Source organism: Gallinula chloropus (genome assembly GCF_964237585.1).
Source record: "Gallinula chloropus genome assembly, chromosome: 13".
NCBI lineage: Eukaryota > Metazoa > Chordata > Aves > Gruiformes > Rallidae > Gallinula > Gallinula chloropus.
This window is the reverse complement of record NC_140098.1, coordinates 6995068-7012155: the sequence shown is the minus strand read 5'-3', so window position 1 is coordinate 7012155 and position 17088 is coordinate 6995068. Positions and strand designations below refer to the sequence as shown.

The following is a 17088-nucleotide window of genomic DNA, read 5'->3' as shown; positions in this document are numbered from 1 at the left end:
TTGTCTTCCAACTGCTTTGCTCAGCCTTGCATAATTTTGACTGTAATCCTCAGGGGCACTTGTGGCACCAGAGCTCAAAAACGGTGGCTTGAAGAGATGTCAAGGCAGGAATAGGAGATGCTGATGCCAAGATGAATGAGACACACAGTTGCAAGCACTGAGAAATCCAGGGAGAAAAAACCCTGCGCTTTAAATTTTGATCAGGTGCCTTTTGTATAGCAAGCGGGGAGCGCTAAAGCAAGACTGGGCTTCCCGGAATCCCCTCCGCGCCGGGACTTGGCGTGTTCTCTGGCAAGGACAGACCCAACGTATCGGTTTGGCCACGACTGACAGCCCGTTTCCGACCGTTCCGGCTGCCACCCTGCTCCAGAGGGAGCCAGCCTTCTGGAACGCGGGAGTGTACCCGTCACGGTGCTGTGGGTAACGGGAACACCCTGACGCCACGCCCGGCTAACGGGGACTGTCGCACCGGCCCCGACGCTAACGGCCCCGGCGCCGCCCGCCCTCCCGTTGCGGCCGGGCTCTCCCGCGGCTGCCGCTAGCCAATCAGGGCCGTCGCTGCCGGTGACGTTGCAGAGGGTTAGCTGCTGGGCCAGTTTGAAATTTCAGCGGGCGGGGCGGGTGAGTAGCATGGCTGAGCCGGGGCTGGAGCTGCCGTGGCCGCAGGAATGCAGTCGGGATGTGCAACCGGCCTTGAGTGCCTCTGGCCCCGAGGAACGCGCCGAGGAGGCGAAGCCAGGTAGGGGCTCCCTGTCCCGGGCGGCGGCCCCCAGGGAAGGAAGAGCGCGGGGCCTCCTACGGCTGGTCGCGCCCCGGTGCCGCCGCCCGCTTCCCCACCTGGTTACCCGGGAGGCGCCGAGGGGCTAGAGTGGGGCAGGAGCCCTCCGCGGGGCTGAGGCCTTACCGACTTGGGAAGGGAGAGGCGAGCCGCGGGAGGGCCGCTGGCATCGTCCGTCCCGCCTCAGGGCAGTGCGGCAGGAGCGCGTGGGCCGCTCAGGGGGCCTGCAGCTGCCTCTGCCTCAAGCGGCTGTAGCGGGGCGAGGTCAGGCCAGGCTGCTCGGCGTTGCTCCGGACGGCGCTTGAATACCCCCACGGGTAGAGACTGTGCGGCCTCCCGGGCAACTTGTCCCGCTGCTCAGCCGCACTCTCGGGGAAAATGTGTCTTGTACCCAGCCTGCCGCCCTGCAGGTGCCCAGGGCTGTCCTCAGGCATCTGGGGGTGGGGGTCAGGGCTGGAAACTGTGACTTGAGAGGGACGCGGGGACGTCTTGGGGTATCCACGCAGTCAACTTTTCCCCCCTTTTTGTTGTGAACGACGGCGTGTGCCTGATGTACGCGGTGCATGCTGCAGGCGTCTAAATCGGCGTCCAGGAACACGTTTAAGTTTGAAATACTAATGGAGGAAAAACGCTTTCCTGGAAGTGACTCCCCTGCCTTAGTAGCAGGATAATGGTGCTTTTAGTATCTGTTGAGTGGCGTTGCCCACCCTTGGTTTACTGCAGTCATCGCTATTTTCTGATGTTATGGATGACCAGGCCTGAGAGATCCTAAGAGACCCACAGTGACTGAGCTCAGGGTTTGTAACAGGACCGCAAGTGGAGACATCCTTTTTAAGACCTCTAAAGGGCTGTTACTGTTGTACCATGACCTTCAAAGTAAAAAATCAGCTAATGCCCATTTAAGTGGGCCAGAAATTACAATGTTATATTTCACCTGTGTAAGTATGCTGCTTGGAATCTCCATGGAGACTTTGCATCTGGTGACATTGTTACTTGTTAGGACAAAAATACTTTTTGTATTTTAATAAGCTAAAGAACAGGAAAAGACAGAAGGAAAATGCAGCTGGGAAAATGTATCTGCAGCTGAGGCTAGTATCTGCAGTTTTATAATGTGTCTTACTAATGTTTTGATCTTTGCTTAGAGTCATTCTGTGCGTTATTTTGGATCAGTTGTGTGTGATACCAGCTGATTTTATACGTGTTCATAAATGATTTGTATTATTGCTTGATACCATGCCTTGTTAGTATGCTGTTTGCATCTCTCAGACATGGTATGTATAGGAACGTGTAATGTATTGCTGAAAGCATTTAAGATATTGCATACAGAATGGAATAAATTGGCATGTAACTGTAGCTAAGGGCAGGAGGCAATAATGAGGGAGATCCTCTTTTGGGGGTAGGGTAAATATTTTGAAGAAAAGAGCAAGTTAGCCCCTTCACCAAGGATAATTTAAGGTGTACTGTAGAAAGCAGGTTTATGATAGATCTTGGGTTGAAGGGGAATTCTTTGGGAATAGAGGAATGAGCGATGATTGCATTGAACTGACAGTTTGTGGGGCTTGCTTTGTTCCTGTTTGTCTCTCCAGATGTGCTCCAGGAAGATGATGATTTCTGTAGTGATTATGGCAGTCGTGACAAACCAGGGACTGCTTTAGGAAGGACTGTGCCAGACGGCAATGTGCTTTTTCCAGATATTTTTCACACTGATAATCTTTTGTTTTATGAGCGATTTCAAGCCTATCAGGATTACATCTTGGGTAAGTGATTCCATAGTAGAAAAAGAACACATAGTTGGGCTTCTTGTAATGACCCATTAAATGATTAAGTTTAACATGGAATTAACTCCAGATAAACTATGGCATGCCCTCTATAACAGGGACTAGAGAAGATGTAGTGTACTACTATCACTTATGCTGTGAGATCAGCTGCTCTAGCTGATGGACCAGGAGACAATGGTTTTAATATAAATCAATAGAGTCTGACTGATTGAAAATAAGAGGTGGGATTCTGGGCCTTGTTTTAACTGAGCTTCCTAGAACTCTTTCTGTCTAGTGAGTCTGTTTAAGATAAGGCTCAGGTTAGCTGTTTAATACTGCTGGCACTGAAACCTTCAGTACCAGGAAGGGTGATTGCTGGTTCTCTTCCGGAGAAGCACAAACAAGGTGACTCTTCACTTATCTTAAGTACTGTGAGAGACAGCAAAAATGCTGGCAGCTATGAGCAAAAGACAATGAAGTCCAACTTGAGATACTGTAGAGGAACACTTCAACTGTGGTGACTATTTTCGATTGATCTTGAGGGTTGTACTATCTTTTCTTGCATAAATGTACTGTCTTTAATTTTTATTTTAGCTGACTGCAAAGCTTCTGAGGTGAAAGAATTCATAGCTGAGTACCTGGAGAAGGTCCTCGAACCATGTGGATGGCAGGCGGTCTGGCGTACTAATGTGTTTGAGGTCCTTGTTGAGGTAAATGGAATGCAGTTGTTCAGGCATTTGTCTCCAGTTAACTTCATCTACCTCTAGAACAGACAAGTAATTTATGAAGTTTATGAGCTGGTAGAAGATAGTAACATATTCATGTCTAATTGCTAGCGATGGCTAGAGCAACAGGAATTTCTTTCAAAGAAAGCCTTGTTCTGAAACACTTTGTGTTGTGTGCTGGTGTAGAACTACGGGGTTGGAGTGTGATGTGGGTGTCATTGCAGTGAGGCACAACTACTCAGAAATGATTCTTCAGGGCTGTAGCATGTATTGCAACTTTGGAAAGCCACACACCAACTAGGCTTTCAGTTTGTGGCTTTATGTCAATTCAACATTGGTGTTTGCCTGCTTACTGTATAAAAATTGTGTTGATGAACTATAGTGTTGTTAGCAAGGCAAGTGAATTTGATTTTTTTTCTGACACGCCCATAGTGTGGTGGTGTTATCTTGAAAACAAGAGATTTGGTTATGTCTTATTGATACTGTCTGCCTGTCATCTGTGATCTTCTGGGCTTTGAGTCATTAAGGGTGCAAAACGTATGATTGTTGTCTGTGACACTGGATCATTGGTGCTGCAGCAAAAGCTTATACAGCATTTTAATAAGCTTTTCATGTGCTAGGGCACTGTGCAATCACTTGCCTTGACTTGAGTTTCTCTAGTAATGGGAAAATGGTTTTTCAATCAAAAGTGGCAATATGGAATCTATATAACTTCACCTATGTGGAGGTTATGCAGCAGAACTACTGTGTATGCTAATTTCAGGGACACTTTCTCTGAAGTCTGAGTATTTTGATGAGAGGACTGTATCTAAATAAAAAGCAGTGTCTTCAAAGGGCTCCTTGCTTGAAATGCCAAGGCCAAACACCAAATCAGTGCGTGTGTGCCATGAGGTAGAACTCTGAGCATGCAGGGGATAAGAGCTGGTCCAGAGCTGGCTGTTGTAATGCACTCCTTTTCAAATATCAGGCTCTGATCACTTGTCAGGTTTGGTTGTGTTTGTTTGTTTTTTTTTTTCTTAATAAGGAAAAAAAAAAAATCTTCCTTCTTACCCAGCTCAGTACTAACAGGAGCTCTTCCACATTGCATACTTCTGTCATTGACACATTGAGGATTTCTGGTTTGGGATATTCCCCTTCTAGGTAGCCCAATGTCAGACTTGTATGTCTCTGTGCAAACCTCGGGTGTTCAAACTTGGGGTTCCATTATATGTTTAAAGAGAGCAAGACTTTGTACACCCCTCAGCTTTTCAGCCCAATTAATAACTAAATAATTTTCAATGGCCCAGACTACTTCTTTGGATTGTTTGTCTTGTGATTCCCTGAGAACTTTAAGGCTTATTGGAGTCTGAGGATGCTGCTTTTTCCAGTTTCTTTAAAAAAAAAACCCAAACAAAAACTCAAAAAAAAATCAGGGAGGCAACTCACTGGCCTTGTATGAGTATTATGAAGGATTTGAATGAAGTTTTGAAAGAGGAAGGTTCTACACATGGGGTTCTGAGAAGCTTAATTTTGGGGTTGTCACTACAGCTGAATAGACAGCCTCTGCTATAGTATGCAGCATGCATCAGTTGGTATGAGTCAGCAGGCCATACAAATGCCAGCTAACCCCCACAGTGTTAACCTTCCTCATCTGTAGCTAAGGCTCTGCCTAGAGACATCTTAAGAATTATTTGTTCCAACAGGTTGTTGATGTGGAGTACTCCGGTCTGAAAGCTGTTGTGCAACTCGCTGGGCCTTTCCTGTGTGAGTCACGTGTTAGCACCTTTAACTTGGAGTCTATACAGGAACTCTTGGAGCTGAAGGAGTATCAGATACCACTGCAGGAGCTGTGGGTTGTGTATGATGAGTCAGGAGAGTTTGATCAGACAGCACTAGCTGTAGAGCATGTCAGGTAAGAAAATGGTCAAGGTCTAATTTTTTTCCTGAACAATTGTGCTGTCAGTGTCCAATGGGTGGTGCTCTGAGTTCCTGTCATGCTGGCATCTCCCCGAGCCAAGCTTTCCAAAGTAAATCTGTTGCCTGGTGCTATAAGGAGACTGGTCACAAAGAGAATCTGTGGTGTCCTCTGCAGGTACAGGTAATCACAACAAAAAAAAGCAACCCAACAACAATAAAAATGAAAGAAAGAGCCACAATAAAAACAATAGCTGCAGCTTATCACTGGTTTGCTTTCTGTGTCAGAAGCTGGGGGTGGTGGTGCTAGAAGCCTGTGTTGCTCTCCCTCACTTCTTCACCCCAGTTTTCCTTGGGCTGTACCATGTTGTTGGCCCTAGTGCAGTGCTCCTTTTTTTCCTGTAATATTATGGTGGATTTTTTTCCTTCTTCCATCTCTGTTCTTTTTATGAATTTTGCCTTCTCTGCTAAATTTGCTGCTCTTCAGATGTCTCTTTGCATCTTACTACTTCTATTTTCTTTATTATCTCTCTGTGTCTCTTCCATCCCCCTTGCTTTCATGTACTACATGCTGTTTGAAAGCTGCCTACAAATAGGCAGTAGGACAGGATGAAAAAGCTAAAATAGGAGGAATGACCTTCCCAGCTAGAAAATGGGCTGTGTTTATAAAGGTGCAGGAAGAAAAGAGGAGGAGAGACTCGTTCTGTGGAGCATAGCTCAGTATTATAGATCTAAGCTTGAATGATGGAGGTGACAAACTCACTGCAGAAAACAAAGCTGCTCTGAAGGATGCCTGACCAAAAGCAAAATAATCTGAAAAGTCTCAGGGTCTTGAGAGTGTGAGTCTTGTTTTCAAATCCAGCTGTTCAGTGTCTTCTGAACTCAGGCTGTTGAGAATTTTGAACTTGGAAAACCATAATAAAACTTTCCATGCAATTAAACAACTGTCAAGAAAGAACTTCTGTGAATGTGAAATGTTACTGCCCTGCAAACTATGGAGTTGGGGCGATGCAGTGCTTTGAGATGAGTTCTCAAATTGATTGTGTTCATGTTTCCAGTACTGTTGCATCTGCTTAGGTAAATGTGGCCTCCTTTGTGTGTTTAAATGCTTGCTTTGTTCCAAAAGGTTCTTCTACAAATGCATCTGGAGGATCTGGGATGAGGAGGAGGAGGATGATTTTGATTACTTTGTGCGGTGCGTTGAGCCTCGACTGAGATTGTAAGTACAGCACCTCTGATACTGTGTGACAAAAAAAAAGATGAAAAAAACCCCAGCTGTTCATTAGTAATTCAAAGGGATTTTTTTCTAGCAGCATTCACTGTCTGATGTTCAAATTTTTGTAGGGAAAGAAGGTGCCACTGAGGTTGCGATTTGATATCTTTTTTTCCTTTGAAACCAGTTTTTCCCTACAAGCCTTGACCTCCCATCAGATGGCGCTGCAAATCCAGCTATAGCCTCCAAACTGCAGGCGTAGGAGTTGTGAACCTAATTAAAACCAGTGTGGGATGCTCTGATACCTCTGGGCATAGAATAAGAACAAGAATGGAACTGAATGTAAATAAAAACTTGTAAATTGGTCATGCTGAAGAAGGAATGTGTGTATTTCTTTCCCTAGTGGGCTTAGTCAGCATTAGGTTTTCTGAAGGTGGGTTTTTAATGCTGCCCACCCATGTGGAACTGAAGCAGTGCACAAGGACACAGTCTAATTGTATCTTTGAGGGTGCTAAATAACCATAAAACACGCTTGGAACAAATAACTGAAAAGTGATTTTTCACTGCAGATTTTCCTTGGAGATTTGACATAGTATCTGTTCATTATGTCTTTCATGAAAGAGTTATTTTTAAATTCTTTTTCTTATTATACAGCTTCATGGGTATCTGAAAGCTTGAGTCATTCAGGTTTGATACTGCTGTAATTCCAGGGAACTACTTCAGTGAATATTTACAAGCCAACCTGAAAAGCTATTTATAAGACAGCGTTACATGTGCTAGAATATAGCAAGTGCTTTACAAGGAAAACTAGTATCGTTGCCCCCGCTATAAAGGTGGCTCTTGGCCTCTTTCAAACAGGATGCGAAATGATCTTTGAGGACTCTGGTATGTCGATAGTTTTCTGAGATGATAAAAATTAGCAGGAAGTGTTACACATGGAAACTGTCTGAGTTTCTGAAGTGTTTATCCTGGTATGCCCCAGCTAATCGCACTTCTGTTGTTGAGTTTTTGGAACTCTGTGGGAGTTTTACGTGGAATGAAACCAGAATGAAACGATGTGTAATGGGATAATGTTTTTGTTATTTTCTCTAACAATGCACGTGGCCTTACAGCCATTTCAGCAAGAATCCAAAATGCTTAAGTGATGTCTTCAAGCGGAGAAGTAAACATCCTTTCTTATTTTCCCATACAGTGCTTAACAGAAAGCATGTCGCCTAAGCTGGTGTTGGTGCTATCCTATGTGATCTGAGCAGTGATGTGTCAGCTCAGAAATTACAATCTTCAATGCATGGAAACAGGATGCTTTAAACTTTTAAGGTCTTTGGTGTGCACTGTTTTAATGAGAACAGACAGTAGCTTTACATAGCACATTAGGTTGTACTAGTCTTCTGGGGCAGCTAAAGCTGTGTGAAATGATTAACTAAAGCTTAAAAAAACAATTAGTTTTATGTGACCAGCTCTAAAATATACTAGTTGCATTTCAGGGTCAAATTGTACACAACATTCAGTTTCTGCCAGGTAGTTAATATTTCTCTATTGCTACAAATTCTTCCACTGTTAATCACACTGTATTGACTTACTATGCCTCTGATAACCCTATTGCTAAAGTTTTGTGAGGGTCTTTGTGTTTCTGTATATGCTGTGCATTGGAACTGTATGTGCTAACTGATCTGGCTACAGATTTTCTTGCTCTTTGTAGTATGCTTTAAGTGCACACTTTAAAAATAACCTCTGAATGCTGAGGGAACATCTTTGCCCTTATTTCAAATAGCCTATTGAATAGAGCTATTATACTGTGTATAATAAGCTCCCTAGAAAAAATGGTGTGAGATAATTAAGTCTGGGTTTATTTATATCATTACTTACTGTCCAGCTCTTTTGTAGTGACTATGATTGGTCTTACATGATTGGCCTTGGACTTCTTGGCACCACCTAGCTGGCAGATGCACTCATCTTTGTTACTGTGGCAATTCAACTTAAGGCTGATGTTTCTGGCTTGGAATTTCATACGTAGAAGATACTCTTAAAATCGTGAAAACTTTCCTTGCAGTGCTTTCACATCTTCATCTGGTCTTGATATAGAATGCAGAAACTTCTGGCTAAAGTAGTGATACAGAACTCCCCAGGTTCTCTGGGCTTGTATTTGATCTTTTAAAATTGTAAATGACCCCTTGCTCTGAATTGCAGGCATTATGACATCCTTGAACACCGTGTGCCTTCTGGGCTTGTAGCCAATTACCAGAGCTTGTTGTCACAATGTGAAGAGCTTTACAGGAAGTTTTTAAACGTGAGGAACAGCATATCAAGCAGTGATTCGGATTCGGAAGCAGAAAACGTCTCCATGGTGGAAGGACTAAAATTATATGAGAAAATAGAGCACTTAAAACAAAAGCTGAAACTAATTGAGAATCCTCTGCTGAGGTACTTTGCGGGTTTGTGCAAGGAGGGGAAACCTGATGGGGATGTTCTTACCTGACGAAAGAACTGATGGCTTTGTTGCTCTTGTTTTAGGTATGTGTTTGGTTACCAAAAATACAGCGGTCTCCAAGCTAAAGGACGAAGACCAAGGGATAGCAAGATCACTCATGTTGTATCCTCAACCATGATGTCAAGTCTGCTGCAGTCATTGATAAGGGACAAACTTTGCCCTGAATCTTGTGGTGAAGAACTAGAAATACAGGTACAGTGACAGGAATTGTCTGTCTGTGTCCATGTGTTATTATCCTTGAGAAACAACATGGAAAAATAAGTTGATTTATCATGTGCAGGATACTACATTCACACAGAGGTATGTTTCTCAGATCAGTAAAGCAGTGATGTAAAGAAGTGTGATAAGACTGAATGATACATATAATTTCTTTTGTGTGCTGTGTATTGTATACAAGCAGTTTCCTACCTGTATGTAGGAAACAATTCTACAATGGAACATAGTAAGGCACAATACTTATGTTTAGTTTTGAAATATGTGTGTTTGATGCTACTGACTGAGAGTTTGAAGAAACAGATATTGTTCTGTTGCTTTATTTCTCTGTAGGAGGTAAGTGCTCTGAAACACGTGTATGTTTAGTTTTAGTGAATTCAGACAGGACTTCCCATTTCAGTGGTTAAGAACAATCTAGATTCCTTGGGCCCAAATGAAATTGGAGATGGGCAAAATGAAGCCCAGGGAAGGTTCTGGACTAACTTTTGGGGCTATAAATCAGGCTTTCAGAATTGACAATTGAAAAATGCTTGCTGTGGTAACCCTGGAATTTGCTGGGAAGCACTAAATGTGCAATCTTTCTGTGTTGTTATTCTATAATACAGAATCCCCCCCATAAAATTTGTGAAGGATATCAGTCTGCCCTTCTTGGGCAAGGAAAAGGATCATGTGGATCCCATATTTGCCACTGTAATGTCTGAGTGCTATTTGGGGGTGACTTGCAACAGGAACAAAAGATTATGTCTGTGTTTAGACCAGCTCAAATCTAGTTGCTGAGTTGTTCATGGCATTAATTTTCTTTACCTTCTGTCGTCTAATTATTTAGTAATTCTTGGCAAGTCACTTGAGGCACAATTCTAATGTTGGCCTGGAACCAAGGCCATATTGAGGTTTGCTTTCTGATGCATATGCTCTTCAATCTGTCTCTGCCCCAGTTTTCTGATGGGGGAGATGGACATGACACAGACATCAAAGGAATGTTTTAAGGCTGTTTTATAGCACTCATGGGGGGAAGTCTTGAATTTGAAGTGGAAATTGTGTATTGTTTGTGCCATTAAAAAGGGTTTCTTTTAAGCAAAAACAGCAACATTTAATTGAAAAGCAAGCTTTAAGAGCATAAATGCATCCATTTTTACAGCATTCTTCTGGAGCTGATTATATTTTTTTGTCTTTTTACAGTTTCACAATGATCCACTGGCAGCTGTAAATGCGTGTTACGAAGGAGACACAGTCATCATCTGTCCTGGTCATTATGTTGTAGATGGTGTGCTCTGCATTGCTGATTCAGTTGAACTAGAAGGTAGAGGCTTGCTAGCATAAACATCCGAAACCCAAAGTAAACTGTGAATGTTTTAACCTAGCCCTACATAAGGAACTGTGTTTTGTGGAATTTGGAGGGAGCATTTGCTTTTTTCTTTGAAGTGTTCCTATTTCTGCTTGTAGAGCTGTGCCTAATGCAATATAGGGTTAGCTGTTTCTCTGGTCATAGTTACTGCTGCAAATAAGCCCCAAGTTTGGTTGATTAATGGAACAGTAATTTTCTGTTTATCTGGATAAATCCTGATTATATAAATAATAGAGAGGGTTCAACAGAAACAGAGGGACTTGGTGGGTTTTTTTCTCTTACTCTAGGGGGCATTAAAGTAATTTTGAGAGGCATTCATTTTAAAAGCCAGTGCCACAAGAGTACCTGAGACATGTCTCTGTTCTTTATGTGTCTTAATCTGCTTCATGCTCCAAGATGCTCTGCCAGTATAGTGTTGGTGAATACAGAGGGAGAGAACCAAGTGCTATTAGAACTTATTATGGCACGCGCTGCATGTCAGTGGTATGTGTGGGGGCTACCAATGTGAATCTGCATTGTGAAGTACACGAGGAGAGAAGGGAGCTGTTGATTTAAGGGGTGTATTTGTTCTGTAGAAACAGATGTAGCATATGTGATTCCATTTTTCTTGCAAAGTATTTGTTTGAAATAGTTATCTAGGCTATGTTGCTATAGCTTCCTCACAATTCTTGATTTCTCAGTGTAATTTCTGTGCTGTAGGCATGCATGCTGTTTTCTGTAATATCACTGGGGCTTGTGCAGCTGTTCAGATACTTATTTAGCTGTGTCTTTATCTTGTCAAAACTTCTTAATGGAAAGAAGGCTGAGAGTTTAATTTCCTGCTGTTCTGGACTTTATTTTACTTGCCCTTCTTGTTCTATGAGTGTCACTTCCTTTCTCACCCTTCTCTTGTGTGCGTCTGACACACATAGCTGTGTGTGCTGATAGACAATGCACCTGCAGGATAAAGGACCTCAAAGTGCTTTATCTGCAAGAATGACATTGTTCTAAAATTCTGTGCAATGGCAATTGACAATTGTTTTCCTGGCTTTGAAGAGCCAGTAATATAAATAGTGCAATAGCACACTTATTAAAGGATGAGCCGCTGTATTTTAAGGAGCGAGGCATATAATTGTTTATCTTCAGTGTGATCCACTCTGAGTAATGAATACCAGTCAAGGTATTTAATCATCTTATATGGACTCCTGTTAGAGAAACTTTCATAGCAATAGTAGCAGTCAAAACCACTTGAAGAGGGAGCATCAAGAAAAATTTTGCTGGCGCTAATCTGAGCAGTTAGCCATTTTGGTGGCTTTCTTGGGATGAGAGGGTGACTCGTTAAAGATATAATAACACTTTGCTGCTTAGAGCTTTTTTTTTCCCCAATTACTGTGCAAGTCAGTACTGAGGTTGAAAGTATGAGGATTATTATGTCAGGGATAAATAAAAATGTAGAAGAACTAATTAAGGTTAAAGCAGTAGCAACTGCAGGAAATCATGGTAAGGATTATTTTTCAACACTTGCAAAAACAAGTAGCAAAGGTGCCCAAGAACTTCCTTTCTGCTTGTAAGGTAGTTGTTCAGGCTGGATGGGAACCTGTAGTGTGATACCTGTGGTCAGCATTATTGGATGGAATTGCCTTTAGGTCTGGAGTCACTTAGCTTACAGGCAGGGCATGTGTCTGTGAGCACATTGTGAGCAGGTGAGTCTTTCCTTTCCTTGTTGCTGGCTGCCTCTTTACTGTAAGAGCTGCCACTTTAGACAAGAAATATGAAATAAGCTAAAAGTGTAGTTAGGAAAATTGTCCTACAGACTGCCTGCAGTTATTCCTGAAACTCTCACCTCAGATGATAATTAAATCTTTCTGTAGTCATGTGAAGTTAAACTAGATGTGCCAGTAGCTGTCCCGTGGTACACTCTTTTTACATACTGGAAGTAAACTGCCCTGTGCCATCTCCTTTCCAGGGGTGATTACAGATCAGTAACAGTGGGGAAAAAAATTCTAGGTAGTACAGTGTGGTGAAGTGTCAGTCTCTTAACTTTGCATTAAACCTGCAGCCTTTAAAACTGTCTGGTAACTCTTGTTCAAAGGTTTTTTCCTCTCTCCTTTTTTTTTTTTTTAATTTTCTACTCCCACATGCCAGTATTTTATTTCTACACTTGGTTAAAAGCTAGCATCCTGTTCAGGCACTTCTTATCTAAGCTTATGCGTGCCTTCAGAGAAGGATAGGACTCATGCTGCTTTAATGGATGTTGCATTATTGCTTTTCTTATCATGATTCTTGTCTGTGACAAGCAATAAAAGCTTTACATGCTCATAAATTTCCCTGTAAGTGGTTGAATGCTGACAACTGTGGATGGCTTAGTAAATCAATGTTGGCATATGCTTGTGAAAGTTTCTTTTTAATCTGGAAGCCCATGCAACATAGAAACATTAAATTTTGACCCAAGTTTCATTTAAATGCAGAAGTTGAGTGAAGCTTACTAACAACATCATGTCCTCTGCACTTGCTTTTTTGTGTTGTGGTGACTGCTTTTCCTTGTATTCTTTGGAAACCCTGCCTGCTCTAGTGAACTTCTGTACTGTGAAAGCAGCCTGCAGGTGCCTGTGTATCCTCAGTCACTGCATCTCCCTGCTCTGTAACTTTTGGGAGTGAGAACTTTGGCCTTGGCAAGTGTGAGCTCAGTTAAGCTGTTGTTTAACTATTTAAAATAGCTCTGTGTTTTATTGTGTGTCATTCAAGTAAGGTAACTTTTGAGTTAGGTTTTGAGTTCCTGGGCCTTGGTACGGAGGGGAGATAGAGCTTGGCCACTGGGTGGAAAATATCATTTGTGACATTAGACCTCAAGTTTAAAATGTCTGTTATGTACTGAGCTCCTGACTGTTACCAGTTATTAATCAAACTTGCACCTCTCATCTCTGCTTTAAGGCTATGGCCTGCCAGATGATATTGTGATAGAAAAACAAGGGGAAGGAGACAACTTTGTTGAATGTACAGGAGCCCATATAAGGATCTCCAATTTGAAGTTAGTGCAGCATGATGCTGTGGAGGGGATCTTAAGTAAGTATAAAAGCATCTTGACTGTTTTTCGTGAGCTGTTCTTAGTTTTCCCATTAAAACTGGGACCCGGTATTAGAGTTCACTTTTTATAGAGGAGCCCTATAGGTACAAATACCAAGGATTCCCCTCTTAAAAAAAAAAAATAAAATTGCTTATAATATGGACATGAAAATTAATTTTTACTTTTTGTTCTTTCAAGCTACTGTGGTTTTTGTGTTTTATTCTTATGTTTGGATAAGATCATTTCACTTGATATTTTTTTCTGCTGTTCAGGCAACCTGCCTGGCTGCTGCACAGCCTGTGTCAGACTACCTGGAAAAGGAAATAATACCTCTTTCTGCACAACAACCCCTAAGGCGTTATTCAGCTGTAGCTGAACCCAGCCAGCTCTCCAGTGAGGAATGGTGTATGCTATACAAATAGAGTAGAACTTTGCTGACTGCACAGTCAGGCTGAGGCCTACAATCCTACATTGTATCCAGTGAGGTTATTGGCCATGGCCTTCTGTCTTTGCAGAAGGTGCTCATTAATACATCACCTCAACAGACATCTGTTTTTAAGCATGTTAAAACACTTAGTAACAACTGCATACATGTGTTTTTTGAATTAGAAGATATTAGTCTCTTAGGACTGTAATGAACAGTTGCTTCTAATGAAAAGAATAGTTGCTTTTGCATGCAAAAATTGCCAGAAAACTTTAAGACAAATATGACTAGTGCTCTCTAGCAGTAGTGTCCCTGCTTATACTGTTAACATAGCATGAGTTCAAACCATGCATAAGCAAATAGGTAAAATGAACCTGAAGTGGATAAAATTAGAATAGTAGCGTCTTTGCGTCTCCCTGTTGAAGGATTTGCCTTTACTTAACTGATTTATTTTACAAGATTTGCTTTCTGTGTATGTAGATGTTCATCATGGGAAAACCACCCTGGAGAATTGTGTCTTTCAATGTGAAACTACAGGCATAACAATACGAACATCAGCTGAGCTGTTAATGAAGAATTCAGATCTGTATGGTGCCAAGGTACAAACAAATTCTTAACTCTTGCTTATTTCCTAAATTAACGATTTCAGCTTGGGAATAATGCAGTCAGCAATGGGGTGACTTCTGTCACTGTGGAGAGAGCCTTTTCAAACCCATTTTGGACAGCTACGTGTTATTGGGTTTGAGAGATTTGTCCCAGGGGTCTTGTAGCCTCCAATAGTATCTAGTGAAGTGCCTCATGCTGATTGGTGTGTGATGCTATGAAAATGATGTAGTGACACGGGACATCTGTGAAATTACAGTTGCTGCTTTGCTGGACTGATTAATTTCCTACAATACTATATGTTGTTTTCCATGTCTATGAATAATTTTCTCACTAAACCTTACACTTGTTCTGCAAATGAAGTGTCCTTATTGGACATCTTGTTCCCTGATTGTTACAGAAGGATGATAAACATAGAATGAAACTCTGATTAGGGTGTTTTGAATGATGGGTCTTTGCATATCGAGGTGGATGACAAAAGAACAGGAAAGTAACGTAAGACTGAACTTAGTCTCTACCGGAGCTTCTATGGGCTGGTGGCAATAACCTTAACTGTGGGGCCTCAGCTGTGGGTATTGCTGCTTGAGTTGATTGACAAAGCAATGAAGCTGGAGTTGTTGCACAATTTTGCATTGCGCCAACAGGTAGATGAGCACCAAGATCTGCAATAGAGTTGTCAAGTTAAATTGGAAATGTGCCTGAACTATTTGTGAACTGTCATCAATTTTATCTTGCAGGGTGCTGGTGTGGAAATATACCCAGGTAGTACGTGCAGTCTGTTAAACAATGGCATACACCACTGCAAGGAGGGAATACTTATAAAGGTCAGCTCAAGGCAGAGTGTTCCTGGTTTTCTAAAGCTCATAGCTCCTAGAATTAATGAATTAACTTGTGTTTTGGTTGGTTTATAACCTTTCTGCCTTATGGTAGAACTCCTATATAATTGTCTGGTATGATGAGGATGTACTTGTTTGTATTGGGATGGTCCATTAAAGCAATGTACTTGCTTTACTTCTTCTAGAAAGAAAATGCCTTTTACCATGTCATTGGCAAATAATAAATTCTAGCCAACACATAGAACTGACTCTACATAAAACTGGAATATTTTGCGTGGCTTTAGCTGGAAATAACATGGTGGATTTCCATTTCTTTGTGTAGAACTTTTTAGATGAACATTATGACATCCCCAAGATAACCATGGTCAATAATATGATCCACAACAATGAAGGATATGGTGTGGTCCTGGTTAGAGCAGCGATGCCCTCTGATGTAAAGGATGCTTCAGCAGTGAGAACAAAAGGTATTTTTTCTCTTCCTAGAAGAAACTCCTTAAAAAGCAAGTCTACTATACCCAGGTTGTTGGATTGCATAGTTCATAATCAAGGCACATAAATTTTCTAACAATGCCCAGGTTGGTTTAGCTGAAATAAAGCTCCATAGCTATCAGAACACTGGAATTTCCAAAATTGGTGAGCTTGCTGCAGAGAAATACTGTGAAAGTCTGTGCTTTGTGGTATGTGTGCACTTCCACTGTGAAGTCCTTATGTACCTTCCTATGAAGCAGATCCTGTACAACCAATGGCCTCCTTGGGCCATATGGGAGAGAGAGTGTGACCAGCAAGAAAGCAGATGTGGCTTTGCTTATAGGTCCTTGGGTTCACGCGTGAGTGCTGAGACATGTTCCCAGCAAAGAATTAGTTCTCTGCACTAAGTAAAATGTGACACCTGTATTTCTCATGTTATGCCTCACTGGAGAACTAAACCCACTGGAGTTTTCTCTAACATCACTATTACTTGATAACTTGAAGTCATCTCAAAAAGAAACTTTTTCCTTAAGCATCTTACGCTGTAATTGGAATATGAGACTGTCAAAAATGTTGAGCATGAATAAAATTTAATTCCAGGATTTTTAAAAGATTTGGCTGTTTTGTGTGATCATTGATGACATTCTTGTTTCTTGCCTTAGGGAAGACAGAGCCTCCCCAGGCAGGTGATGGGACAGCCTGCTTTGAGGGTTTCAGGCAAGAAGAATTACCTGAATGTGTAACCAATGAGTTGGAGCATTATGAGCCAGCTGAGGCTTCTGAACAAACTGAAGGCAATTGTGAAATTGCAAATGAACTCGGGGCTACTTCTGTGAAGAAGAGCCAGATGCACAAGAAAAGACTGAGTGAACTGGGAATCACAGAAGCTGATGACAACTTAATGTCACAGGAAATGTTTGTTTCTATTGTGGGCAATCAGTTCAAATGGAATGGGAAAGGAAGTTTTGGTACCTTTGTTTTCTGACTGTCCTGACTCCTAATGGAACTGCAGTAAGAGATTTGCACAAGCTATCACTTTTTCCTGCTGCTTTACAAGGAGTTAACCTGTTCTATTAGCCTTACATAATGCAATTGAAATGTGACAAATATTTATTAATAGTATATATATTGCATGTGGAAACTTCGCTTCTTTGCAGCAAGTATGGATAACATAATAGAAAACAGAACTCTAGCATGGAGACTGTGCATGTATTCTGCTAATCTTTGCTAGCTGTGCTGCTGCTTTGCCAGCTCTCTGAACTTTTTAATGTATTTAACTTCTCACTGTAAAGAAAATATTTG

The 17088-nt window shown here is 41.8% G+C and overlaps 1 protein-coding gene across 1 annotated transcript; it reads left to right on the top strand.

The window, feature by feature from the left end:
• Positions 1 to 630: 630 nt before the first annotated feature.
• SHCBP1 (SHC binding and spindle associated 1) lies at positions 631 to 16771 on the top strand (the record flags this gene model as incomplete). The annotated part of the gene is made up of 13 exons (XM_084270052.1): positions 631 to 739; positions 2365 to 2535; positions 3130 to 3245; positions 4943 to 5151; positions 6280 to 6372; positions 8554 to 8787; positions 8878 to 9046; positions 10247 to 10367; positions 13323 to 13454; positions 14360 to 14478; positions 15220 to 15306; positions 15641 to 15782; positions 16449 to 16771. 13 exons carry the CDS (start codon positions 631 to 633, stop codon positions 16769 to 16771), a joined length of 2025 nt encoding a protein of 674 aa, XP_084126178.1.
• Positions 16772 to 17088: the final 317 nt, after the last annotated feature.